Consider the following 21,004-nt stretch of genomic DNA (forward strand, 5'->3'; position numbering starts at 1 on the left):
TTGAATTATTTGAATCCATGAAGCTGCAGTATGTAGCTTTTATTTAAAAAAAAAGTCAAGTTACATTGATAATCTGCATATTAAAACAGGAGGACATGCTACATGCAAGTTTAAGCAATTGTCAGTGAATGTAAATCACTGAAAAGTTAATTTATTTCAGCAAATTAGATCAAAAAGTAACGTTCATATGTCATACAGAGCCATGAATATTTTTAATGGGTGTTTTTGTTCAGTTTGATGATTTTGGTTTGCAGATAGGTCTGCAGCTTGTGAATTTCACCTCACAATTCTCTCAGTTTTCCTTCCACTCAACTTTCTATTAAAATGCTTGAGTGCAGCATTGTGGACAGTCAGCTTCTTCTGACATTGTGTCTTACCCACCATAGGTCAGCAGTCTTCGCCATGTTTATGTAGGTTATAGCAGGTCGTGAAATGAATACATTTCTGTATTTAAAATATGTTTCCCTGGTTTATTGTAATGTTCAAATTTTCTGGAAAATGGACTTTTAAGCCACAATCATTAACATGATTATGGTTTAAACAGCTGGTTTGACATTTTGAACTGGATCACTGATATGAATTACCTTCATGGTTATATTCTGGTTTACAGAGATGCACCTGTAGCATCTGCTGAGCATATGAAATTGTGCTTTCTCATTCGAACAATTCTAAGTTTTATTCCTGGGAATTTAATGGAATTGGACTTTCAGTCACTTGGATATTTTCCGAGTGCCAGATTAGCCTCGTCCTCATTGTTTTGACAGGTCTGAATTAAAGGACTGCGCCAGGTAATTAGCAATTGATCCAGAAAAGCTAAAAAAAAAAAATGAGAGAGAAAACGCCTCTCTCTCTCTCTCGCTTTCTCACTCTCTCTCTTCTAGCTCTCTCCTGTTTCCTTCAGTTACTCCATTAACCGCGTCTCTGACGTCACCGGACGATTAACGCTTCTTATTGGTCCCGGGAGCAGATGGAGGAGTCCTAATGAGCTGGCTGCTACACAGAGAGACCGGGGTTACCGTCTGGGCTGGACCGTCAGAGAAGCAGCGATATCAGCCTCCTCAGCCTCGCCGCTCACCGCTCGGTGGCCGAGGCTCCGCGCGTGTCCGCTCCCGTTCCCCTCATCTCCTTCTCCTTCCTCCTCTGCCTCCTGACTGTTTTTCCCCCCCCCCATCTATTCTGACTGCATGTTCAGCCACACCGCCTCCCTCTGCGTCTTCACTTCGGCCGAGCTCCGCCGAACATGGACAGCCGGGTTCTCGAGCATCCTCACGCCCAGTTCGGCGGCTCCTTGGGCGGCCTGGTGGGTTTCCCCTACTCGCTCGGTTCCCACCATCACCACCACCACCACCAGCACGTTTACGAGCTCGCGAGCGGACACCAGCTGCAGTCCGCGGCCGCCGTACCCTTCTCTATAGACGGATTATTAAACGGCTCGTGCTCGGCCTCTGTGGTCTCCTCCAGCCCTTTACTCTCATCCGACAGCCAGCAGTTCAAACTATCAGGTGAGTCTACCTGTTTTTTTTTTTTTTAATTATTGTTTGTTTGTTGTTGTTTTTTTTTTTTTATCTGTAGAGTTAAAACTTTAAAGTCTGTTAAATGCGAATTGTTGTATAAAAATTAGTCTGTGTTCCTAAAGCTGGTAAAAGTAGAAACTATATTTATATTAAAAACTGGCAATTACCAAAAAAAAAAAAAAAAAGAAAAAACAAGTCATGAAAAAGTTTTTAAAAAATCAAGTTTGGAGAAGTTTTGATGGATAATTTCAGTTTTTAAATTGAGGAACACTTAGCATGGCCCGCAAGGGCCCCATCAACGTGGGGCCCTTCGGCTACATTAATACTCTTATTCTTATGTCATCCCTCATAAATATTGTTCTCTTACTTTTTGCAAGTTTGTTTTCGTGTCTATCTAAAGAGTAATTTTATGTTATTAGCGCTTTATTGTTTGCACTTCAATAGAAAATGTTTTTGATATTTATTTCTGGTAGCAAATTTGTTTGAAAGTATTTTATCAAACAACAAACTAAAGCTGGCAATTTTACACCTAAGTTGCTCACATTTACTTGTCGACTGGACTTGGCATCAGCATCTCTCAATCTCTCCCTCTCTCTCTTTATGCACGTGTGTACCTATCTGTCTTTTACACACACGCGCGCGCACCCCCACACACAAACAAAAACACGCGCGTCTGCATATGCACACGCACGCGCGCACGTCTCGCAGATTCCGGAGACCCGGATAAGGACAGTCCCGGCTGCAAAAGGAGGAGAACCAGGACGAATTTCACCGGCTGGCAGCTGGAGGAGCTGGAGAAGGCTTTCAACGAGAGTCACTATCCGGACGTGTTCATGCGGGAGGCGCTCGCGCTCAGGCTCGACCTCGTGGAGTCCAGAGTTCAGGTGAGCCAAACGAAATCCATCTGATGGCTCTTTATTTATTATTATTATTATTATTATTATTATTATTATTATTATTATTATTATTATTATTATTATTATTGTTATTTGAATTTTCTTTCTTGTCAAATTTGGAGCCATTTTTTATTAGCCACTCTTTCAAAATTTTCCAGTTATTATTGAATTTAACAGGGGGAAAAAAAAACAACCTTCCAGCATGAACACATCTGGAGATAATTGTTGTGTTATGGTCCATAAAGCCTGCCCCATCCTGATGGAGCTGCTTGTCAATAATGAAAGCACCAGAAAAGAGTCTCATTTGAATTTTGCACGTGGGCCATCTATTGATTTATGGGCTAATTAAAACAACTCTATTTACAAAACGAATCGATAGGTGAAAGGATATGTTGCACTTCATTTATGTTGGTTCTTTTTTTTTTGTACTTTATTCATAATTCTGCTAATAGTCTTCTTATTACTTGTGCTTATATTGCGTGATTGGGTTGCAGCAGAAATATTTTATTAAACACATTTTGTATTTGTTAACAATATATAATTCCTACTGAAAGGGAATTATATATATATATATATATATATATATATATATATATATATATATATATATATATATATATATATATATATATATATAGCTTTGGCAACAATAACAGCAGTAGCTTAACCTGATTTGAGGTGATTTCTACTAGAAAAAATTGCAGTATATTTTTGTTTTTCTAAAATTAATGTATTTTTTTGCTAGAGATAAAAAGGGTAATAATAAGGTCAATACAGTAAAATAAACTGCTAATTCATGATTTTTAAAAAGCTGATAATGTTTTCAGAAAATAAAAGGAGAAAATGCAATTTAAGGCTTTGCTAACGCGTGAACTTGCATGCACGAAATGTCCTTGCTAATTTATTATTATTATTATTATTATTATTATTATTATTATTATTATTATGGAAACCTGAAAGACGCTTTACGTTTCCCATCCGCTTTTCAAGCGCGCGCTGTTCGCAGCAGTCGCGGGGCGCAAACGGAGCTCGCAGTTATTCTATGTTGTTTGGGGATTTTGTTTCTTAAAACCTCAGATTACTGTTCCCTCAAGCTGATCAGCGCTCCTTTATCACCAAGTTTTTATTTATTTATTTATTTTTTTGCCAGCGGATGATAGAACCGACATTAACAATTCATAAGAAGCGCCATTGTCGGGCGCGACGTTGGGTCCTCGTGCAGTTATTACGCAATGTTCGGCGGATCCTACTTGCGCATGCTAAACTCCTGGTGTTATCAGCGGCGAACATGCGGCTGTCAGCGCGCCTAGAGGCCGAGCGGTGGGAGCTGGAAGGCGGGTGGAGGCTCCCTGCCTCGGCTCGGTGAAAGAAGAGGTGGAGGGGGGAGGAGAGGAGGGACTCTGAGGGAGCAGAAGGCTGGGTGTGGATGAACAGACGGGATATGGCTGATTTAGCCGTAGAACAGTTAAATTTAATTGGCGGATGTACCTATTACAGCAGCTCATTGGTAATTAACACCAGCACATCTGTGCACCTGCTGGCCCAAGGCTGTGACCTATGAACTTCAGAGGTCTTAAGGTGTGTGAAGCAGCATTGCACGTAGATCCAAGGAGATAAAGAACGTGATTGTCTTCAATTCTGGGGGAATTTCTATGGATTTGTTGTAAATTTTATTTTTTTTTATTTTTGCTTTTCTTCCCCTTTCATGCATGTTTTCTCTTACAGCTATGAAATCTGCTGATGTTTGATGTTGGGAGACCCATTATGTTTGACAGTTGTTTTAAAGTGGCCCCCACAAGTATTGAATGTCTTGGCTGAGACTGGATGTTTTTGTTTTTGTTTTTTGTTTTACTCAAGTATACAATTATGGGAAACCTACATGAAAACGAATCAAACACTACCAGAGTTTATCACAACAATGTAAAGAGAGGCAGGTTTACTTACATGGCACCATTCATACATGAGGTCATTTATAGAGCTTGAAAGGAAAACAATGAAACGAACAAAAATATATATCATTAAGCAAAAAACAAAATGGAACACTGGAATATTAATTAAAAACAAATACATAAACAGGTAAAGCATGATAAAAATAAACTGCTAAATAATCTCAACCTTTGGTGAAGCATCTCTACTCAGTTTAATAAAAGCAAACGACTCCAATTCACTTTGAGAAGGTGCAGATCAGATCAGTTCATAAGAAAGTCAATCCAGTCACACTGAGATAAAAATCAGATGCAATGCAATTTGATCCTAATTTCAATGCAAGACTGCCAGAGCGAAATGACTTCATCAGTATGTCAAAAATAAAACGTTTGTTTTTCTGTTGAAGCATTCTGAGTGACAAAAACTTAAAAAGTCAAGCAGGTCGATTTCGCTCTTTTTTTTTTCTTTTTTCTTCCAAATAAAATAATTGAAACGCATCAAATAAAATTCAGTCAGACCAAAAATTTTAGTTTTGGGAAAAGAACTGAGAGAACAGTGAAGTGAGAATAAAATCTTGATGAAGAGAATGTGAGTCTTAGCATTTGCTGCAACTAAACACTCTTAGAACCATGTGAAAAAAAGCCAAAGGTTCTGAACATTGATTGATCCAGGCCTTCACATTTTTGTACATTTAGACCAAAACTAAGATGACTACATGTGACTAAATTGTAACCCAAAACTATGACTGTGACCAAAACTGAATTAGAACCTCAAAAATAACAGAGAGTCATGAAGTGACAATTAGTAAAAAGTGTTTTTTTACTAATACCACTTGACTGCACCAAGTGACTGACTTTGTTTCTGGTCAGGTTCTAATATTCTATTGTTACTTTTAATTCATAAATCCATTGAATTACAGATGTATTACAAAATTTCACCAGAGTGGAAGGAACACTGGATTTATGCTTCAAAATTATCATCTCCAAATCTGACTTTTCTTTCACAAACAAACAAAAACAGACAATGAAAATATAGCATGTATACCAACTACAAAAAACCCCCAAACAAACAAAGAATGCTGACAAGAGTTTCTGCTTTTGGTTGTTCATGAATTAATAACCCACAGCAGGAACAGCAGCAGTCTGATCAGCAGGCATTAGAAATTGCATTACATAACACATCAGAAGGAGAAATTTGATTCAAAATATGAAAATAGTGAGGAAAAAAAGAGAAAAATGCTAATGTGTGTTCTCAAAAAACTACTGACGGTTGTCCTGTGCCTTCTGTGGCTGGAAGGTTGTTTTATGGAGGGTCGATCTGATTGGGATTACATAATATTTCACAACTAAATTGCTAAACCAACTGAGAAACTGACCCTAGCATGTGGCTTTATGGGTAAAAAAACTAATTAAAAAGTGAAATTGGACAATTTCACAGAAAAGGCCAGCATGTAAATTTAATCTGGCTGAAATGTTCAGTCTGGTGTCAAAATAACTTTCCCATTGTCAATTAAATGATAACCATAATTGGAGATGCACCCATCTGATATTAATATCGGTATCGGCCCCAATATTGGAAAAAATTCTAGATCGGGTATTGGTGACAATTGGCTGGCAATAATGACAGATCTATTCAATCTAATTCTATGCTCTGTGCTCTGAGCATCATTATTTATTTATTTTACATTTTATGTACAATTCCTAATTACAGATGATTTGTCGCAGTTTATTTTTACATGCTTGACCAAGACACTCAACCTATTGTTGACTATCTTGGTCACTTTCAGTTTTTTTTATTATTTATTTAACATTGGCTGTTAAACTCCTTATTGTACTGATTGAACAAATTAAAGTTTTGTTGTTTTTACATGTTTGACCAAAATTGTGCAGCTATGGGTGTATTTAAGTGAGCTGTACTGGTGCAGAATGATCAAATAAATGTGTAATTCAGTACATTTATGTGTGTGATTTTAAAAATGTAAACTTTTTAAGTCAATTCAGCGCTGTTTTCCTGTATCGGATCAGTATCGGTTGATACTGCTCCTCACATATCGGTATTGGAGGGGAAATAATTTGATTGGTGCGTCCCTAACCATAATAACATCATTCACAGTGACCTGCTGCCTTTTCAATTGGACTTAATTCAGTTTATTTACATAAAGCCAGTTATTACATGTGTAATTTCAACACTTCTTACAAAACAAATAACTCCAATTCATGTGTAAAATATATAATCCATCCAATCATCCTGAAAGATTCACATTCCTTGTTTTAACACATAGGCCTGCCACAATAAGCAATAAATCAATTAATCACATAATATATTAAAACAAGCTCAATAATTTATATTTGTATTATTTGTTGTTTTTCTCTTTCCACCAAAAACTGGACAACAGATGTCTCCAGTATGGTGCTTTTGTCTCAAGTAGCCCTTTTTTTGAAGTCACAATTTTGTTCACAGAGTCTTCAGTATCCATTTTATTTGTTGTTTCTCTTCTGTTGCTTATTTAAAATGTCTTCCAATTCCAGTGTGAAATCTTCATTAGAATTTAAAGCTTCTTAATATTTCAGAACGTGTTCTTGCCTTATTATTCCATTACCATTATATTACTTGAAAATTGTCTCAAAACTGTATTATCGTTTATCACGATAACTTCTGGGACAATTTATCAGCCAGCAAAAGTTGTTCTTGTGGCAGGCCTAATGGCTCAATGCAGCAGCGCTGAGTTTAAAATGCCAATTGGAAAAAGTTTTCTACGTAGTTGTGTGAATAAATGTTTACACGCACTCTCTTTGTGTGTGTGAATAGGTGTGGTTTCAAAACAGACGAGCTAAATGGAGGAAGAAGGAGAACACGAAGAAGGGCCCCGGGCGGCCCGCTCACAACTCCCACCCGACCACCTGCAGCGGCGAGCCCATGGACCCCGAGGAGATCGCGCGGCGGGAGCGCGAGCGGGCCGAGAAGAAGAAACGCAAACATGAGAGGAAGCTGCTCAAGTCACAGAACAAGCTCCTGGCGGGCGACAGCTTCCACACGCCGGGCGGCTCCGAAAGCGACAGCGGGGTGTCGCAGTTCACCGACAGCGAGCAGCAGCCGCCGCCGCCCTCCATCCACGTGGAGCTGCCGGCGTCGAGGGGCGAATCCAGCTGCGACCAAACGCGACACGACTTCGGTCCGCCGCAAAACCAGCCAAACCAAAGAACCGTGGGGGAACCGGAGCAGGTCTCTCCGGGCAGCACGCACAGCCCTGGCCCTGGGGGTCAGAGGTCGCCCGGCATGCAGAAGCGGAACCCATTCAGCGTGGAGAGCCTCCTCTCCGACACCATGCCACGGCGAAAATCCCAACTGGACTTTTCCCCGCTTCCCAATCAAAGAACGCTGGTGGGCAAGGGGCACTTCCTGCTTTACCCCATCACCCATCAGCCTTTGGGGTTCTTAGTGCCCCAAGCCGCCCTGAAGGCAGCTCCGTGTCAGGAGAACTCCGACAGACTCGCCCAGGGACAGAGGCGCTCGCCGAGCGAAGGGAGCCCGGCTCCCTCCGACCTCTCCGCCTTTGGCAGCACCACTGATCGTTTGAACTCGGCCCGTACGGAGCACACACTCCACAATCACCTCGGTGTTACAGCAGAGGCGGGCGACGCCAGGGTCCGCGTCGGCAGCTGCAAAAACGCGGCCTTCCCCGTTCCTCCACCGTCCGACGGCGTGGATCAGGCGGTTCTGGTCGGCGAGGACGGGGGGCCGACGTCTCGAACGGAGGTCGAGCAGAGTTCAAAGGAAAGGAGTGCAAGAGAGGAGCCGGGGTCTCCAGGCCTCGCCGAGGCGAACACAGACTGTGGAGAAACACCAGGAACAGATGGAGAGGATGTCGATATGGACTAACACTTTCTAGGAGCAAACACAAACAAAGGACCAGGGAAAGAAAAAAAACAAAAACGCTCCAACCAGTTCAAACATTCCCAAAGTTCTGCCGAGACACTCTGAAACATATCAGGAATCAGGAGACTTGATCTTTTGTTTATTTTCTTTTTTTTTAAAGGTTATGACGAGTCCAGCCTTTTGAGCACCCCCCCCCCCCCCCCCCCCCCCCCGGCCCCCGACACACACCTTTTAGAAGCAGGTTTCGCTCTTTTTCTTTTTCCTTTTTCTTTTGGTGAACAGCTTGTAAGAAAAACTATAGGCTTCAATAAAACGTACACAACAAAAATCCTCAAATATTGTAAAAAAAAAACAAAACAACAACAAACAAAAACATAAAAAAATGAGATAACGATATTTATATGTAAACATTTTTGATAAATAAAGTTATTGTTTTAATTGAATTCTGTTTGTCTTGAGGTTGGAGAGAGAAAAGGATGTTTGACAGAAGCTTTTTGGATCATGGCAGCTAGAGTTTTGTCATGTTACAGCAGAAAATCCCCCCCCTCTTTTTGTCCTCCCCTCTCCCCCTCTGTGTCGTGAGCCATGCAAGAGCTGGAGCTCAAGTCCGTCTGGCTGTTTGTATTTATTGCTTTAACAAATTTATTCATTTGAAAGGCCGAGCTGGAATGAGGTTAGTGGCCGCGGGCTATAGGACCCTGCGCCTCCTGCTGAGTTTTGATATGAAAGTAATTATTTTCCCACTGGCTGCCGCAGGTCTCCAGGCAGTAACCCCCCCACCACCACCACACACACACACACGCACACACACACACACACACACACACACACATCCCTTCTTTCTTTTTTCCTCTCCCCTTCTTTCGTTTCAGCCCAAAGGGTTATTAGACGTTACCGATTTCCAGTGATATGGAATCACATAAACTTCCTACAATAATAGAATTAGCATGAAAGGCAGGGGTGTCAAATTGAAATGGGAAAATAATAGCCGCGCCAGCTGCACCGCGCCGGTGTGTGTATACGCGCGCGCGCGTGCGCGCCCGGTCCGCTGTGCGTGAGCGTGCATAGTCTATTGAGCAGGAGGCGGAGATGGTGGGAGATTCGTGGGGCGGAATTTTCATGAGCTGCCGCGGCTGTCAGACGGCCCTTGTAGTCGGCTATATTAAGATAGATGCTCGATGATATCCCTCATTGTTCTGTCGCTTATATTGATGTTGCTGTGTTATCGCCCTATTGATCATGTGTCGCACATAATAGGACAGGCGCGCGCCCGCCTGCCTGCCTCGTTTTTTTTTTGTTTTTTTTTAACAAAAGCGCCTGGGCCCCTCGTCATTTGTTCTAATAGGACTGTGATTCCCTCCGGGCCGAGACAGATAAAGATATAGGAGGGGAGACGGAAGAAAGGAAGCCCGGTGATATGCATTAGCATTCTTTTTTTAGATATAACTAATTGTTGTTAGAACTTCTTGGAGTATACTATAAATGGGAATTTTGGAGAGCATTAAATATTATTAGTCATTAAAAGCAAAATATTAGAATATTTAGACTATAATGTGACTGAAGACTTTTCAGTCTACAATTTGTCTAAAATGCTAATAAACAGACCGAATTTAGGTGCTGAATCTAATGTAGCAATATTAATTAATATTGGCTAATTTTATTGGCAATAACTTAAATTTACTTACTCAATTAAATGAGTTAATTTCTAACTATTCAGTAATAATTTTTTTTTCTAATTTGGCGTGTTCTCCATGGCAACAAGAAAAAAAAACATAGCAATTGGTTTATTAAGGCATACTGAGGCTAATGTATTGACATCTATTTTAATATGTAAACATATAAACAGTACAACTAGAGCTAATGTGTTCTGTTCATTGGAAATGAAGGATTATGAAGCTAAACATGCCTGTAGGTTTGACTTTAGCTTTAGCACTTTAGCATAACTAGTTAAGGTTGAATGCAATTTTTAAAAGATATGTCACCACAAAATAGTACGTTAAAATGTGCCCTTAAAATCATAGCTATGGTGTTAATCGCCTACCACTGCCATGGGTGAAGAAGCTTAGCTTGTTAGCATGTTTGACATAGCTAAACTTGCTAAAGTTGGATAAAAAAGCAAAATAATTTTTTTTGATTAATGGATCTAGATCTAATACTTTTTTCTACTGCTATACGTTTTTGTGTAATTTGTTTTCTCTGACATCCAGAGTCAATCTGTGTTGTTCATTAGTTCTAATTGCTTCACAGCTTACAAGCTTGGCTAGCTAGCCAGCTTGATTGGCTAGCTGAAGCTGGATGGTACTTTAGATTTTTCTTGAACACAAAAACTTTATTAACCTCAAGTCTAATGAGAATTTTAAAAACTTGTTGTTTTTTTTGTAAATTGATAAATCACATCATTAAATAGTTCTCTGCTGGACACATCACACAATTAGCAAGAAATGTCAACGTTAAACCGATTCAGCAGCTTCCTGGACATTTTTTAATCAAAATGTTTTAATACGCTACAAACAAGTTAGAATTCAGCTATCACAAAACGTTATGTTCAAAAGAGCTACTTCTTGATTAAAATAATAATAAGTTTGACGGCTAATTTCTACAACTCTCCAAAATTCTATTTTACAGTGTGTGTGGAGCCCATCATAGACCAGCTTGGCTGATTTGTTTACGTGGTTTTCAGTATGAATGAACATATCGACTCAGTAAAAGTTACGGCCTGTCATACAGCTGGTTGTTGACAAAGTTGCTGTGTCGGACCAACAATTTAAATTTGCACTCAGCTGTAAAGCTAAAGTTAAACTTGCGCCCAAACTACCGATTTGAACTTTGACAAGTTGCTTGCTATCGAATGACACATTATAGTTGTGGTCGTCATGGCAACGGTTTACTTGCCTCAGTGTTGGAATAGATTTTAAACATCTACTGACAATTTGGAAACATTTAGTGCCTCACTCACAAACCAGCTCAGAAATGTGTCTGAAACTACGAGGTAAGAAGAGCTTAGTGGCCACTAAATATTAATGATTAGAGTACTGAAAGTCCTGCATGAACATTTTAACCAAATGATATTGGTTCTGTCAATTTTAGCCATCCTTAATCAATATGTGTTGTCTAAAAGAAATTGGAAAGACTGATATTGTTTGGTTTACACCATGAAGGATTTATAATTTAGTTTAAAGTTAAGGAATATTACAAGACCTCTAGTTGAGAAGTTTCAAAGGGATGATTCAAACATTTTTCCAGATTTACTAACACAGTGCAATCAATGCCACACGTTTCAATAGATTTAAAATATGCATTAATCTGCTGTTTCAGCTTGTCCATCGCCTTAATCCCAGACTGTCTTCGTTTTGTTTTGTTTTGTTTCAAACTAGATGAGCTAGTGGATCCTAATAATTAGTTCAAATCTGACGCATTTAGTTTGGTGAGAACATTTTGATAGTTGGAATGAATTTTTACTGATTTAAGTGTAGGCAGCTGTTAAAGTTAAGCACTCGAAAATATTGACTGATCCTGTCCAAATGAAATGTACCCAAATGTTACACCAATTCTGTCATTGAGATTCTAACAGTTTGACTTCTTGTTTTTTTTACAGTGTGTGGGGATTGGGGGGAACGGAGGAGATGCTTGTTCTTTCAAATGTGCCCAAATAGACGCGTACAATGGACATGCGCAAATCCCAGTTAAAAAAACAAAACAAAAAAAAAGCAGAGAGAGAGAGAGTGTCTGGCTTATGAAGTGTAAACGCCACCAACTCCCTGGAAACCGAAATCCCAATTATTAAAACCATTAATTCTGGCGAGCCCTGCTCACAGAGGAGCGGTGTTGACAGCCCCGGCTAAATATCCCCTGATCCCTCCCGGTCACCTCGCCTTTATTTGCAAATAAATTGAGGGAAGATCCGAGGGACAGGGCTTTACTTTGCTGCGCCGGTCCTAAAATGAATTTCCCCGTGCCGGAGTCTCTTTAATAATATTTACATAATTTTCGCTCAGTGACTCTGCTATTTGCGCTGTAGGAAGCGGGTTGTGGTGGAGGAGGGGTTCTTACAGGAAAAAAATAATTAGACAAGAGGACGAGGAGGGAAGCGGAGTGAGACACAGCAGGAGGGAGGATGGGTTAAGACCGAAGCTGAACACTAAATTCCCAGACAGCTAAAATCAATGAAAGTAATAACCCTATTATTTAATTCATAAGGACATTATTTCCCCACAAGGCCTCCAGTAACGTCCCCTTCGACCGAAACAATCACATTAAATCGTTCATTCCGCGCGTGCTGTGTGAAATCCCTCCGTTCGTTCACTGTATTATTTTATTTATCTTTTTATTTTATTTTTTTCTTTAGGTGAAACACTTTGTTATAATCGGTTAGTTTCAGAAGCGCGGTTAATTAAAACGCATTGGCTGAACTCCCTCCTGTAAGGCCTTTGTTGCAGCCCGAGTTTGAGATGGAGAAAAATAATAAATCAAAAACAGAAAGCAGAGGATTTCATCTACGGTATTGTTTTTAGGCAGGAATACCCTGACCCCGCCCCCAGCCACAAACAATTACTATTTTTTTTTTTTTGTGTGTTGTTGTTGAGTAGACAGAAAATATGGCGGCACATTCACTTCATAAACAGTGTGAGACGTTCACTGACGTCTAAACATGTGGTTGAGGCTCAAACCATCCCCTTTAACTGAATTTGGGCTGGAAAGCAACCGGTCAAGATTTTGCTTCCTTTATCTGTGCAGATTTTCCATCTATATTTCTGAACAAAAAAATATGTATAACTGCTGAAATTGGCCGAAACAAATGAATGAATTTACAATTTAGAACATTTGGCATATCTGACTTGTTCAAGTTCAGACATAAAATGTTTTAAATCTATTCTAACAAGGCTTTCTCTGACAGTTTACAGCTGAGAACTAATTGTCCAAGAGAGGCCGAGGAATGCAAGCCTGATTTTAATTTTTAGCATTAGCACTATAAGTAAGCTAACTAAAGCTGCATTCAAACCTAAATTCTTACTATAACATGGAATATTTCTTAAATTTTACTAAGTAGGCAATTATATAATGTGTCCCAATATACACAGAGCTTCTCAACTCACAAATGAGTGAATGATTAAACAATTAGATAAATTCTAATCAAGACATCTGTGCAACTTTCATTACCAAAATAAATTTAGTGCCCGACATAACCGTAGTGGGGCACGAAATTCACAATTTAATGTGCTTAGTAAAAAGTTAAAGAGTTTATATGCCCGCAATTTAACAAACCCCTTTTAAAAAGTATAAAAGTCACCAAATTAAAGACATTTTGGGCTAAACAAATACAGCCACTCTCCATTAAATGCATTTATTTACCTATTTATTCTTTGATTGAAGATCACTACTTCACTTCTGGGGTAAATATTTGACAACAGCGCAATAAAATTCCTAAAAGTGATGTAATAGATTTTTATTGTTGGTGTGAGACTAAGATTATTCAGGGGGCCCCATTTGAGGAAAACCCTAAATACGAAAAAACTAAATACGGCCCTGGAGAGAAGTGGCCAATCCATCAGTTTAAAGTTTAACAGAGTTAAATCTATCTATCTATCTATCTATCTATCTATCTATCTATCTATCTATCTATCTATCTATCTATCTATCTATCTATCTATCTATCTATCTATCTATCTATCTATCTATCTATCTATCTATCTATCTATCTATCTATCTATCTATCTATCTATCTATCTATCTATCTATCTATCTATCTATCTATCTATCTATCTATCTATCTATCTATCTATCTATCTATCTATCTATCTATCTATCTATCTATCTATCTATCTATCTATCTATCTATCTAGTGTGTGCACGCGCGTGTGTGACACCGACGCAAACGACCAATCGATCAAGCCGAGCCCGGACCGGCCCCGGCCCTCCTGCTGGGCCCGGCGCCGCTCATGCATCACACTTTATGAATTCAATTTCAACCGGGAGAAATTTTCAATTTGAACGCGCGATCATTACGGCGTGGGGGGATAGCGCAAATTGTTTTTGCTCTATTATGCATTCGGACGCCATCATTTTTCTTTCTAATTACCGAGGTGTCAGCTCGGCCTGTCACCCGGGCGCTGATTTTCAATTTAACTGATCATCATACATTCATTTTCCCATTTGATAAATCTGCTATCTAGACGCGCCCGCCATGCCCGGAATATTAAGCGGCGCCGGGCGCGCGGTAATAGGGGGATGTGTATGCGGCAATGAGCGCGGATCAGCCAGCTAATTTAGCACCTTCCACATTCCCCGTCTCCACTTCCCTCCCTTCCCCGAGCTCCCCCCCCCGTTCCCCCCTTTTCCAATTCTCAAGAGGAGGCAAGGAAGGAAAAAGAAAACTGGGTAGAGAAGAGGGGCGAGTCCAATGTCTAACCTCCTGCGGCGAAGGAGACGGACAAAAAAAAAAAAAAAAAAAGACCAGAGGTGGAAGAATATAAAACGTTATGTCAGAGGACAAAACCGTCTTCCAACCATTCCTCAAAAAATGTGCACAATTTAGAGAATCAATTGACGCTAATCCAATTCTTCAAAGACTTCCCCCCACCTTTTAAAGAAACAAATTTGCACAATTAATTATAGATTTCAGGAACCCAATAGTAAAACAACATTCAGGAGTATACAAGACGTTAGGTATCAAACTGTTGAGGCCTCATCCCTAAGAAGGTTTTTTTCCCCCCAAAAAATAATCTGTTATTTTTAAGTTTCCTTTTCCCATGACATAATTTCTAGAGTTGTGTTCATCCGCACAAAAAGATGACCCAAAGTGCAATGTAACTGTGAGAACCCCGTTATGTTCTGACTTAATGAAGTCGCAGAAAAACTTCAAAAATGCAGGATGATTCTGCTGTCCAACATGCCCGGGGTCGAACGAGGGGTTTTAGTTCGTAAAATTATTGTTTTTATCTATATAACTTGACCAATCACTTAGAGGCGCTCACAGTGATGTCTCATGGTTGTTCACTACAGCCTGGCAACCTGTGCCATTGCTCAAATCTGATTCAATATGCCCCTTGGATCCTCTATAAGACCAAACCACAAAACAAGGAGCCAATCTGAAAGAATCAGCGGCTAGAAAAATGTGCATAAGCTATTATCTGTGGGATATGGAACATGAAAATTCGGCTCATCTACATGGTAAGGTCTTTTTCCCAGAACAAGTTGTCCACTCAATGCAGTTCAGCTTTCTCAACAAAAGTACTTATAAGAGTTTACAACTTCCACTTAGTTGCAGCCCATATTAAAGCTGCAGTATGTCACTTTTACTAATATATGGTTTTTCCACAACTGTCAGTGACAGTATGTTATGAGACAGATAATCTGTGAAAACATCAAGTTCCTCCACCTCCTCTCAGAGCTGCTATTGCGACTGCAAAAATGCACCTCTCGTTAAAAACAGCCAATCAGAGTCAGGAGGAGGGCCTTTGTGCTGTCAATCAATCTCCAGTACACTGTTCAATGTGCTAAAGGTAGAGAGACTGATGCAGAACAACTGTTTATCCACCATCAACGGTGGCTATGCTAACTCGCATTAGTGGCAGGCTATGTGGTGGTGAAGCAGCTGTAGCTTAGCACAGAGTAAGTGGGAGCGGTTGAGCACAAGAGTGATTGACAGCGCTAGGACCCTCCTCCCGGCTCTGACAGGTTGTTTTAGTGAGTTGTGTATTTCTGCAGTTAGTACTGGGAGCACTGGGAGAAGGTAGAGGAGCTTGATTTTTTTCACAGGCTACAACATAATGATGATGTTAGCAAATATGTAAAAACAAGTTTTTAAAAATTTACATACTTCACCTTCAACTAATAATTAAAATTTAATTTTTGTCTGGCTTTAGCTATAGTGCTAATGCATCCTGAGTTTTTAGTGGATACAGTGGATGGTGCCAGTCTTCAACAGTCATCAGGCAAAAGGCAGGGTGGGTACACACTGGACAGGTTGCCCAAGCATCACAAGCTGACACAGAAACACACACACCCCCACACCCATGCACACACACACACACACACACACACACACACACACACACACACACACACACACACACACACCCATGCCCGCACCCCCCCCCACACACACACACACTTAACAAAAATGTCAATCAACCAGTTAATCTCACCGTCATGTTTTCAGACTATCCGAAGAGTACCTGGAGAGTATGCAGTATGCAAACCTCATGTAAGTTTCTGGGACTTGAACCCAGAAACTTCTTGATGTAAAGAAAGAGTAGTGCTAATGTCCCCTAGGAGGAAACCAGAGTACCCTGAAAGACGCATGCAAGGGGAGAAAGAGTCCAGGGCCTGATTTGGACTCATGGCCTCCTTCCTGCAAGGAACTGCAGCTATGCTAGGAACTGTTCAGGCCAGTCTGTAATTCTTGTTCTCTGTCAGCTATATTACACACAGACATGTTGCCAAGGCAACTGACTGACAACAACTCCACTAGTGTATCAAGATTCACTCCCAAAAAACATACAAACATTTCCCCCACAAAGAACAAAACATTCAGTCTGCTACAGACTGAATAATAAACATTCAGGATGGATGTTTATTATTAATAAGTGATTCCCTGAACACAGCGGTGGTAGATTCACTAAACACCTGCTCTACTGATGATCTGTCAGAGTTGGTGTGTAAGTAATAATAAGTCCAATTTATTATTATTATTATTTTTTTACTGAACCGTAGCAGGTCAAGTTCCGCAACATATCTACTTGTTAAGGTTGTCATAGTCAAGCTAGCATACCGGACCTACTTCCCTCTCCCTCGCTATTGTTTTTAATTAAAACTTTTCAATAACCTGTGAATTGTGATACCCTTGAATCTTGTTATCTGGTTGTCGTAGTGTTGACAATTAGTAGCAAAGCGCTGAGTCCCTGTTGACAGCTCAACAGCTAAAACCAATGCTAGTCATCCAGCAGAGAGCTCAGGCGCAGGATGTTGAGCTCTTGTGACGTCACATTGAATCAAATTTCCTGTACGTCCAGTAACTTCTGTCAAAACAAAACGTAAAGTTAAAAGACTGCTGAATCAAGTCTTGTAATTTTTAGAAAATCACAAGATGGTTTTAGTAATGTTCTGGATTAGTTATTTATATTCCAATCACTTTTTTTTTTTCTTACAGTTCTCACAGTAGGCTCTCAAACCTGTCTGTTGTGTTTGTGTCTGCTGACTGAGACTCACACATCCCAATAAGGGCCACCTTGTTTAACTGCCAATAAGTACAGTCAGGACTGCTGCGGCGTAATGAGCGTTTATAGGCGCCAAGCAGCTCCGGTTTTTGTCGTGTTCTTTGTTTCATTAGCCCACTGGTTGTAATAAATGCCAACGAGCCAACGGGATAGATTTTAATTAAGTCGGTGAGAGATGAGTGGAGTGACACGGAAAGCAAGGGGCAGGGCGGCGAGATGGAAGTGGAGGGGGACAGCTTTTCAATAAATCGGCTCGCTCAGGGGTTACTCGGTGATTTCCTCTGCAAAGTGTTGGGGCCGGGCAGGACTCGCAGTAATTTGGTTGATAAATCAGCTGTGTTAGGGGCACGGAGCTTACCGCTCGGCCGGTTGGTTCTGCGTGTGATTTATGTGTTACCCGGGGGTCGTACACAAGCCCATGACAGTCCAGGATGAATTAACCGGGAGCCAGAGAGCTCCTAATGAGCACGTATTATTTCGCACACACCCCTGCTTTAAGGTGGGTGGAGGGGAGGAGGGTGCGAATGAGGAAGGCTGGTATGAACCCTCCCCTCCTCACCCCCACCACCTCCTCTGTGCCATCCCCGAGGTGTCGCATTGATTCAGCATCAGAGCGTTAACCTACACACACACACACACACACACACACACACACACACACACACACACACACACACACACACACCCACACACACACACACACACACACACACACACACACACACACACACACAGAGAGAGAGAGGAATAGTAGTGTGTGTCATTTATCTGTAGTAGGCCATCTATGAGATGAATTGTTCAATAAAGGTCTGGCACGAGATGATTGGGGTTAACCGAAGCACAAACTAGACAGAGACATCTTCTGACATAAAGATTCAAGCGATGGTTGTGTTTCACTGCAGAACCGCGGCAATTGGAATTACGAAAATAAATTTGCTTAGCGTAAATTTTGAGAAAACTCACGTTATTGCAGTAGGATGACGTGGCTTTACAGCTGTATTTCACACACACACCCCCACGCCCACACACACAGACACACCCCAACTGCAATGGAAACACTTGTTTTCTACATCACACGAGTCACATGATCGGCAGCCGGATGTTGCTACTGGCGGAAAAGACGAGGAAGAAGACAGGAAGTGGTAGGAAGAAGACGGCACGGCATGTTTCCACTTATTGTACAGTCAGAACTGTAATGATTTTAATTCTGTTACTTATTTAATTGAAACACTGCAATTGCCAAATTGGGTGGGCTTTTTTTTTTTCAACATTAGGGGGAATATTGTCAAAGTTTTGTGCGCATTTGTAGTGGAAGCGCAACTAGTCACATGGTAGCTGCCTTTCCATTGACCACATGACTGCAAAATTGGAATAATGAAAATAAATTTGTATAATAGAAACACGGCAATTTTAAGAAAACTTATGTGTTTTGATAAAAAACAGGTTTTTTAAACGATTCATTATGTGAACAAAGTTATTCACATGTGATTTTAATCCAGTTTCTTATTTAATGGAAACACACCAATTGGAATGTTTTTTCCTCACTTTTATTCAATATTTAATAATTATTACATTTGTTTAGCATAAATGTTGCTTCATACCTTCTGATTTAAGTTGGCCAGGATCTACTACAGTTTTTTTGTTTTTGGTCTTTCTATTGTCAAAATCATTTCCAGTTTGCTCTTGCTACGCTACTGGAGTAGCAAAGTGAGCCTGATAAATCTGTCAGCCAATCATAAAGATAAGCACGGTAAAACATTTCAACACATCATTTTAATTTATGTTTTATACTAACAATTGAAAAAAAATTGGATTCTATGCAAAAGAAAAGAAAAAGATTTTAAAAAATGACTACTCAGTTTTTTGTTTTGTGAAACACTGGTTTAGGCTACTGCTAGATTAGCATGCTACAAATCTTGCTATATTAGGATTTGCAAGAAAAAATGAAAGTGTTTGTTAGAGGTCGGAATCGTACTGGTGTTGCTCAACAGCAGGGTCTGATTTGGCTTCGAGTAATTACAAATAACTGCTTAAAGGAATTATTAACAAGACTAATAATTTAGATCAAAATTACCACCTGATCATAAGCTAAATATATTTTACTCAGTTATCGGCTATAAATCCCCGCCTGATGAAACGTGGCATTGAAGCAACAATAGATGAAGGGATGAGTCGAGCACTGGTGTTTTTAGAACAGCAAGGCACGATATGCGTATGGAATAAACAGAAACAGCTTTTGGTTTTGGACTGGCCTAGTCAAAGTTCAGACTTAAATTCGATGATTAAACTGAAATGCTCATTTGAAAAAACTTTGTCTAATATTAATACTTGCATGATGACCTGAAACATGCAGTGTGACATAACAACAGAACAAGATATGTGGGGAAATTCTTTTTCACAGCATTGAACCTGTGAGGCAATAAGTCACAGCCAGGACAAATCACTTTGTACCTGTGAATCTACTGAGAGTCACTTTTATCTGTTGGTAAGTAAAATTTTTCTAGATTTCTGCAAATAAATCTCCAAACAAATTTAACACCATTTCTACCGATTGTGGTTCTCATCGAAATTCAACAGGAACATGACAGACGAAAAAAATAAATGAAAAAATCAAAGTAACTTGAGTAAACAGTTCAAAAGGTGTCACAATTATTTCATATCCTGGGTTGTCACCCAAAATGTGTGACAGTCAAAACACATAACACATTTTTTAAAAGTCAAAACCCTCGTCATGGTTTGAACATTTCGGACCGCGCCAGTCCGCCGTGCGCTCTGCGTTAGCCGAGAGCCGCTTCCTAACCTCCACTTCACCACAACAACGCGGCTCTTTGTCTGTGAAAGCCGTCCTCCAACTAGCTGGCAAAACAATTGCTCTTTTTTTCTTTCTCCTATTGTTGCGGCTCGTTGAACCCGAACGAGCGGCGCGACGACGTGCGTCTCTTGTTGAACCGAGAGGCCTCCGCACGAGTTGATGAAAAGCAAAGCCGCAGTAAACTCAGCCCTGCTTTATTTTTTAATATACAAACGTATTAACAGAAATATATATTTCAGCGCAGTTCATTCAAACATAATGCAGAGCTATTTTATTAGGCACTGTTTGAAGAAAGCGCGTGTTATTTTATGCCGTGACATTTATTTCATGTTTGCTGTGTCTGTAATGAAATACAGCGTTAGCAGCATTGGCAGCTATATGTTAGAACTTCGGATTCCTGAGTCCACACGGCGCAGTGCAGCAGACTCACTGGAAAAGTGATTGTCTTTACTGCCAACTTTGTGTGTCTCACAACAGCCGTTAAAGTGGGGAAAGAGTTCTGACGGTAAATAGACTGAATTTATGCTGCGCTTTTCTCATCACGGCAACAACTGAAGGTTATTTACACTAGAAGTGCCCAAACACACGCTCACACGAAAGGCAGGTGGGAGAGGAAGTGGCAGGAGAAAGTTCTGGAGTGTAACTCGCAACTTTTCAATTCAAATCGAAGCTTATTTGCGGGGCACGATTCGGCGACGAGGCAGTTCAAAGAGTTGTACGCCATAAAAACATACAGACAATTGTGAAACCGGTATTAAGCTTTAC

General features: G+C 40.3%; 1 protein-coding gene across 1 annotated transcript; it reads left to right on the top strand.

Moving 5' to 3' along the window:
- The first annotated feature begins 953 nt into the window (after positions 1–953).
- Positions 954–8,283, top strand: LOC102223071 (homeobox protein unc-4 homolog). The gene is made up of 3 exons (XM_014474046.2): positions 954–1,502; positions 2,223–2,398; positions 7,145–8,283. Exons 1-3 carry the CDS (start codon positions 1,241–1,243, stop codon positions 8,213–8,215), a joined length of 1,509 nt encoding a protein of 502 aa, XP_014329532.1. The 5' UTR covers positions 954–1,240; the 3' UTR covers positions 8,216–8,283.
- Positions 8,284–21,004: the final 12,721 nt, after the last annotated feature.

The sequence above is a fragment of the Xiphophorus maculatus genome, chromosome 5 (assembly GCF_002775205.1).
Source record: "Xiphophorus maculatus strain JP 163 A chromosome 5, X_maculatus-5.0-male, whole genome shotgun sequence".
NCBI classification, from domain to species: Eukaryota; Metazoa; Chordata; class Actinopteri; order Cyprinodontiformes; family Poeciliidae; genus Xiphophorus; species Xiphophorus maculatus.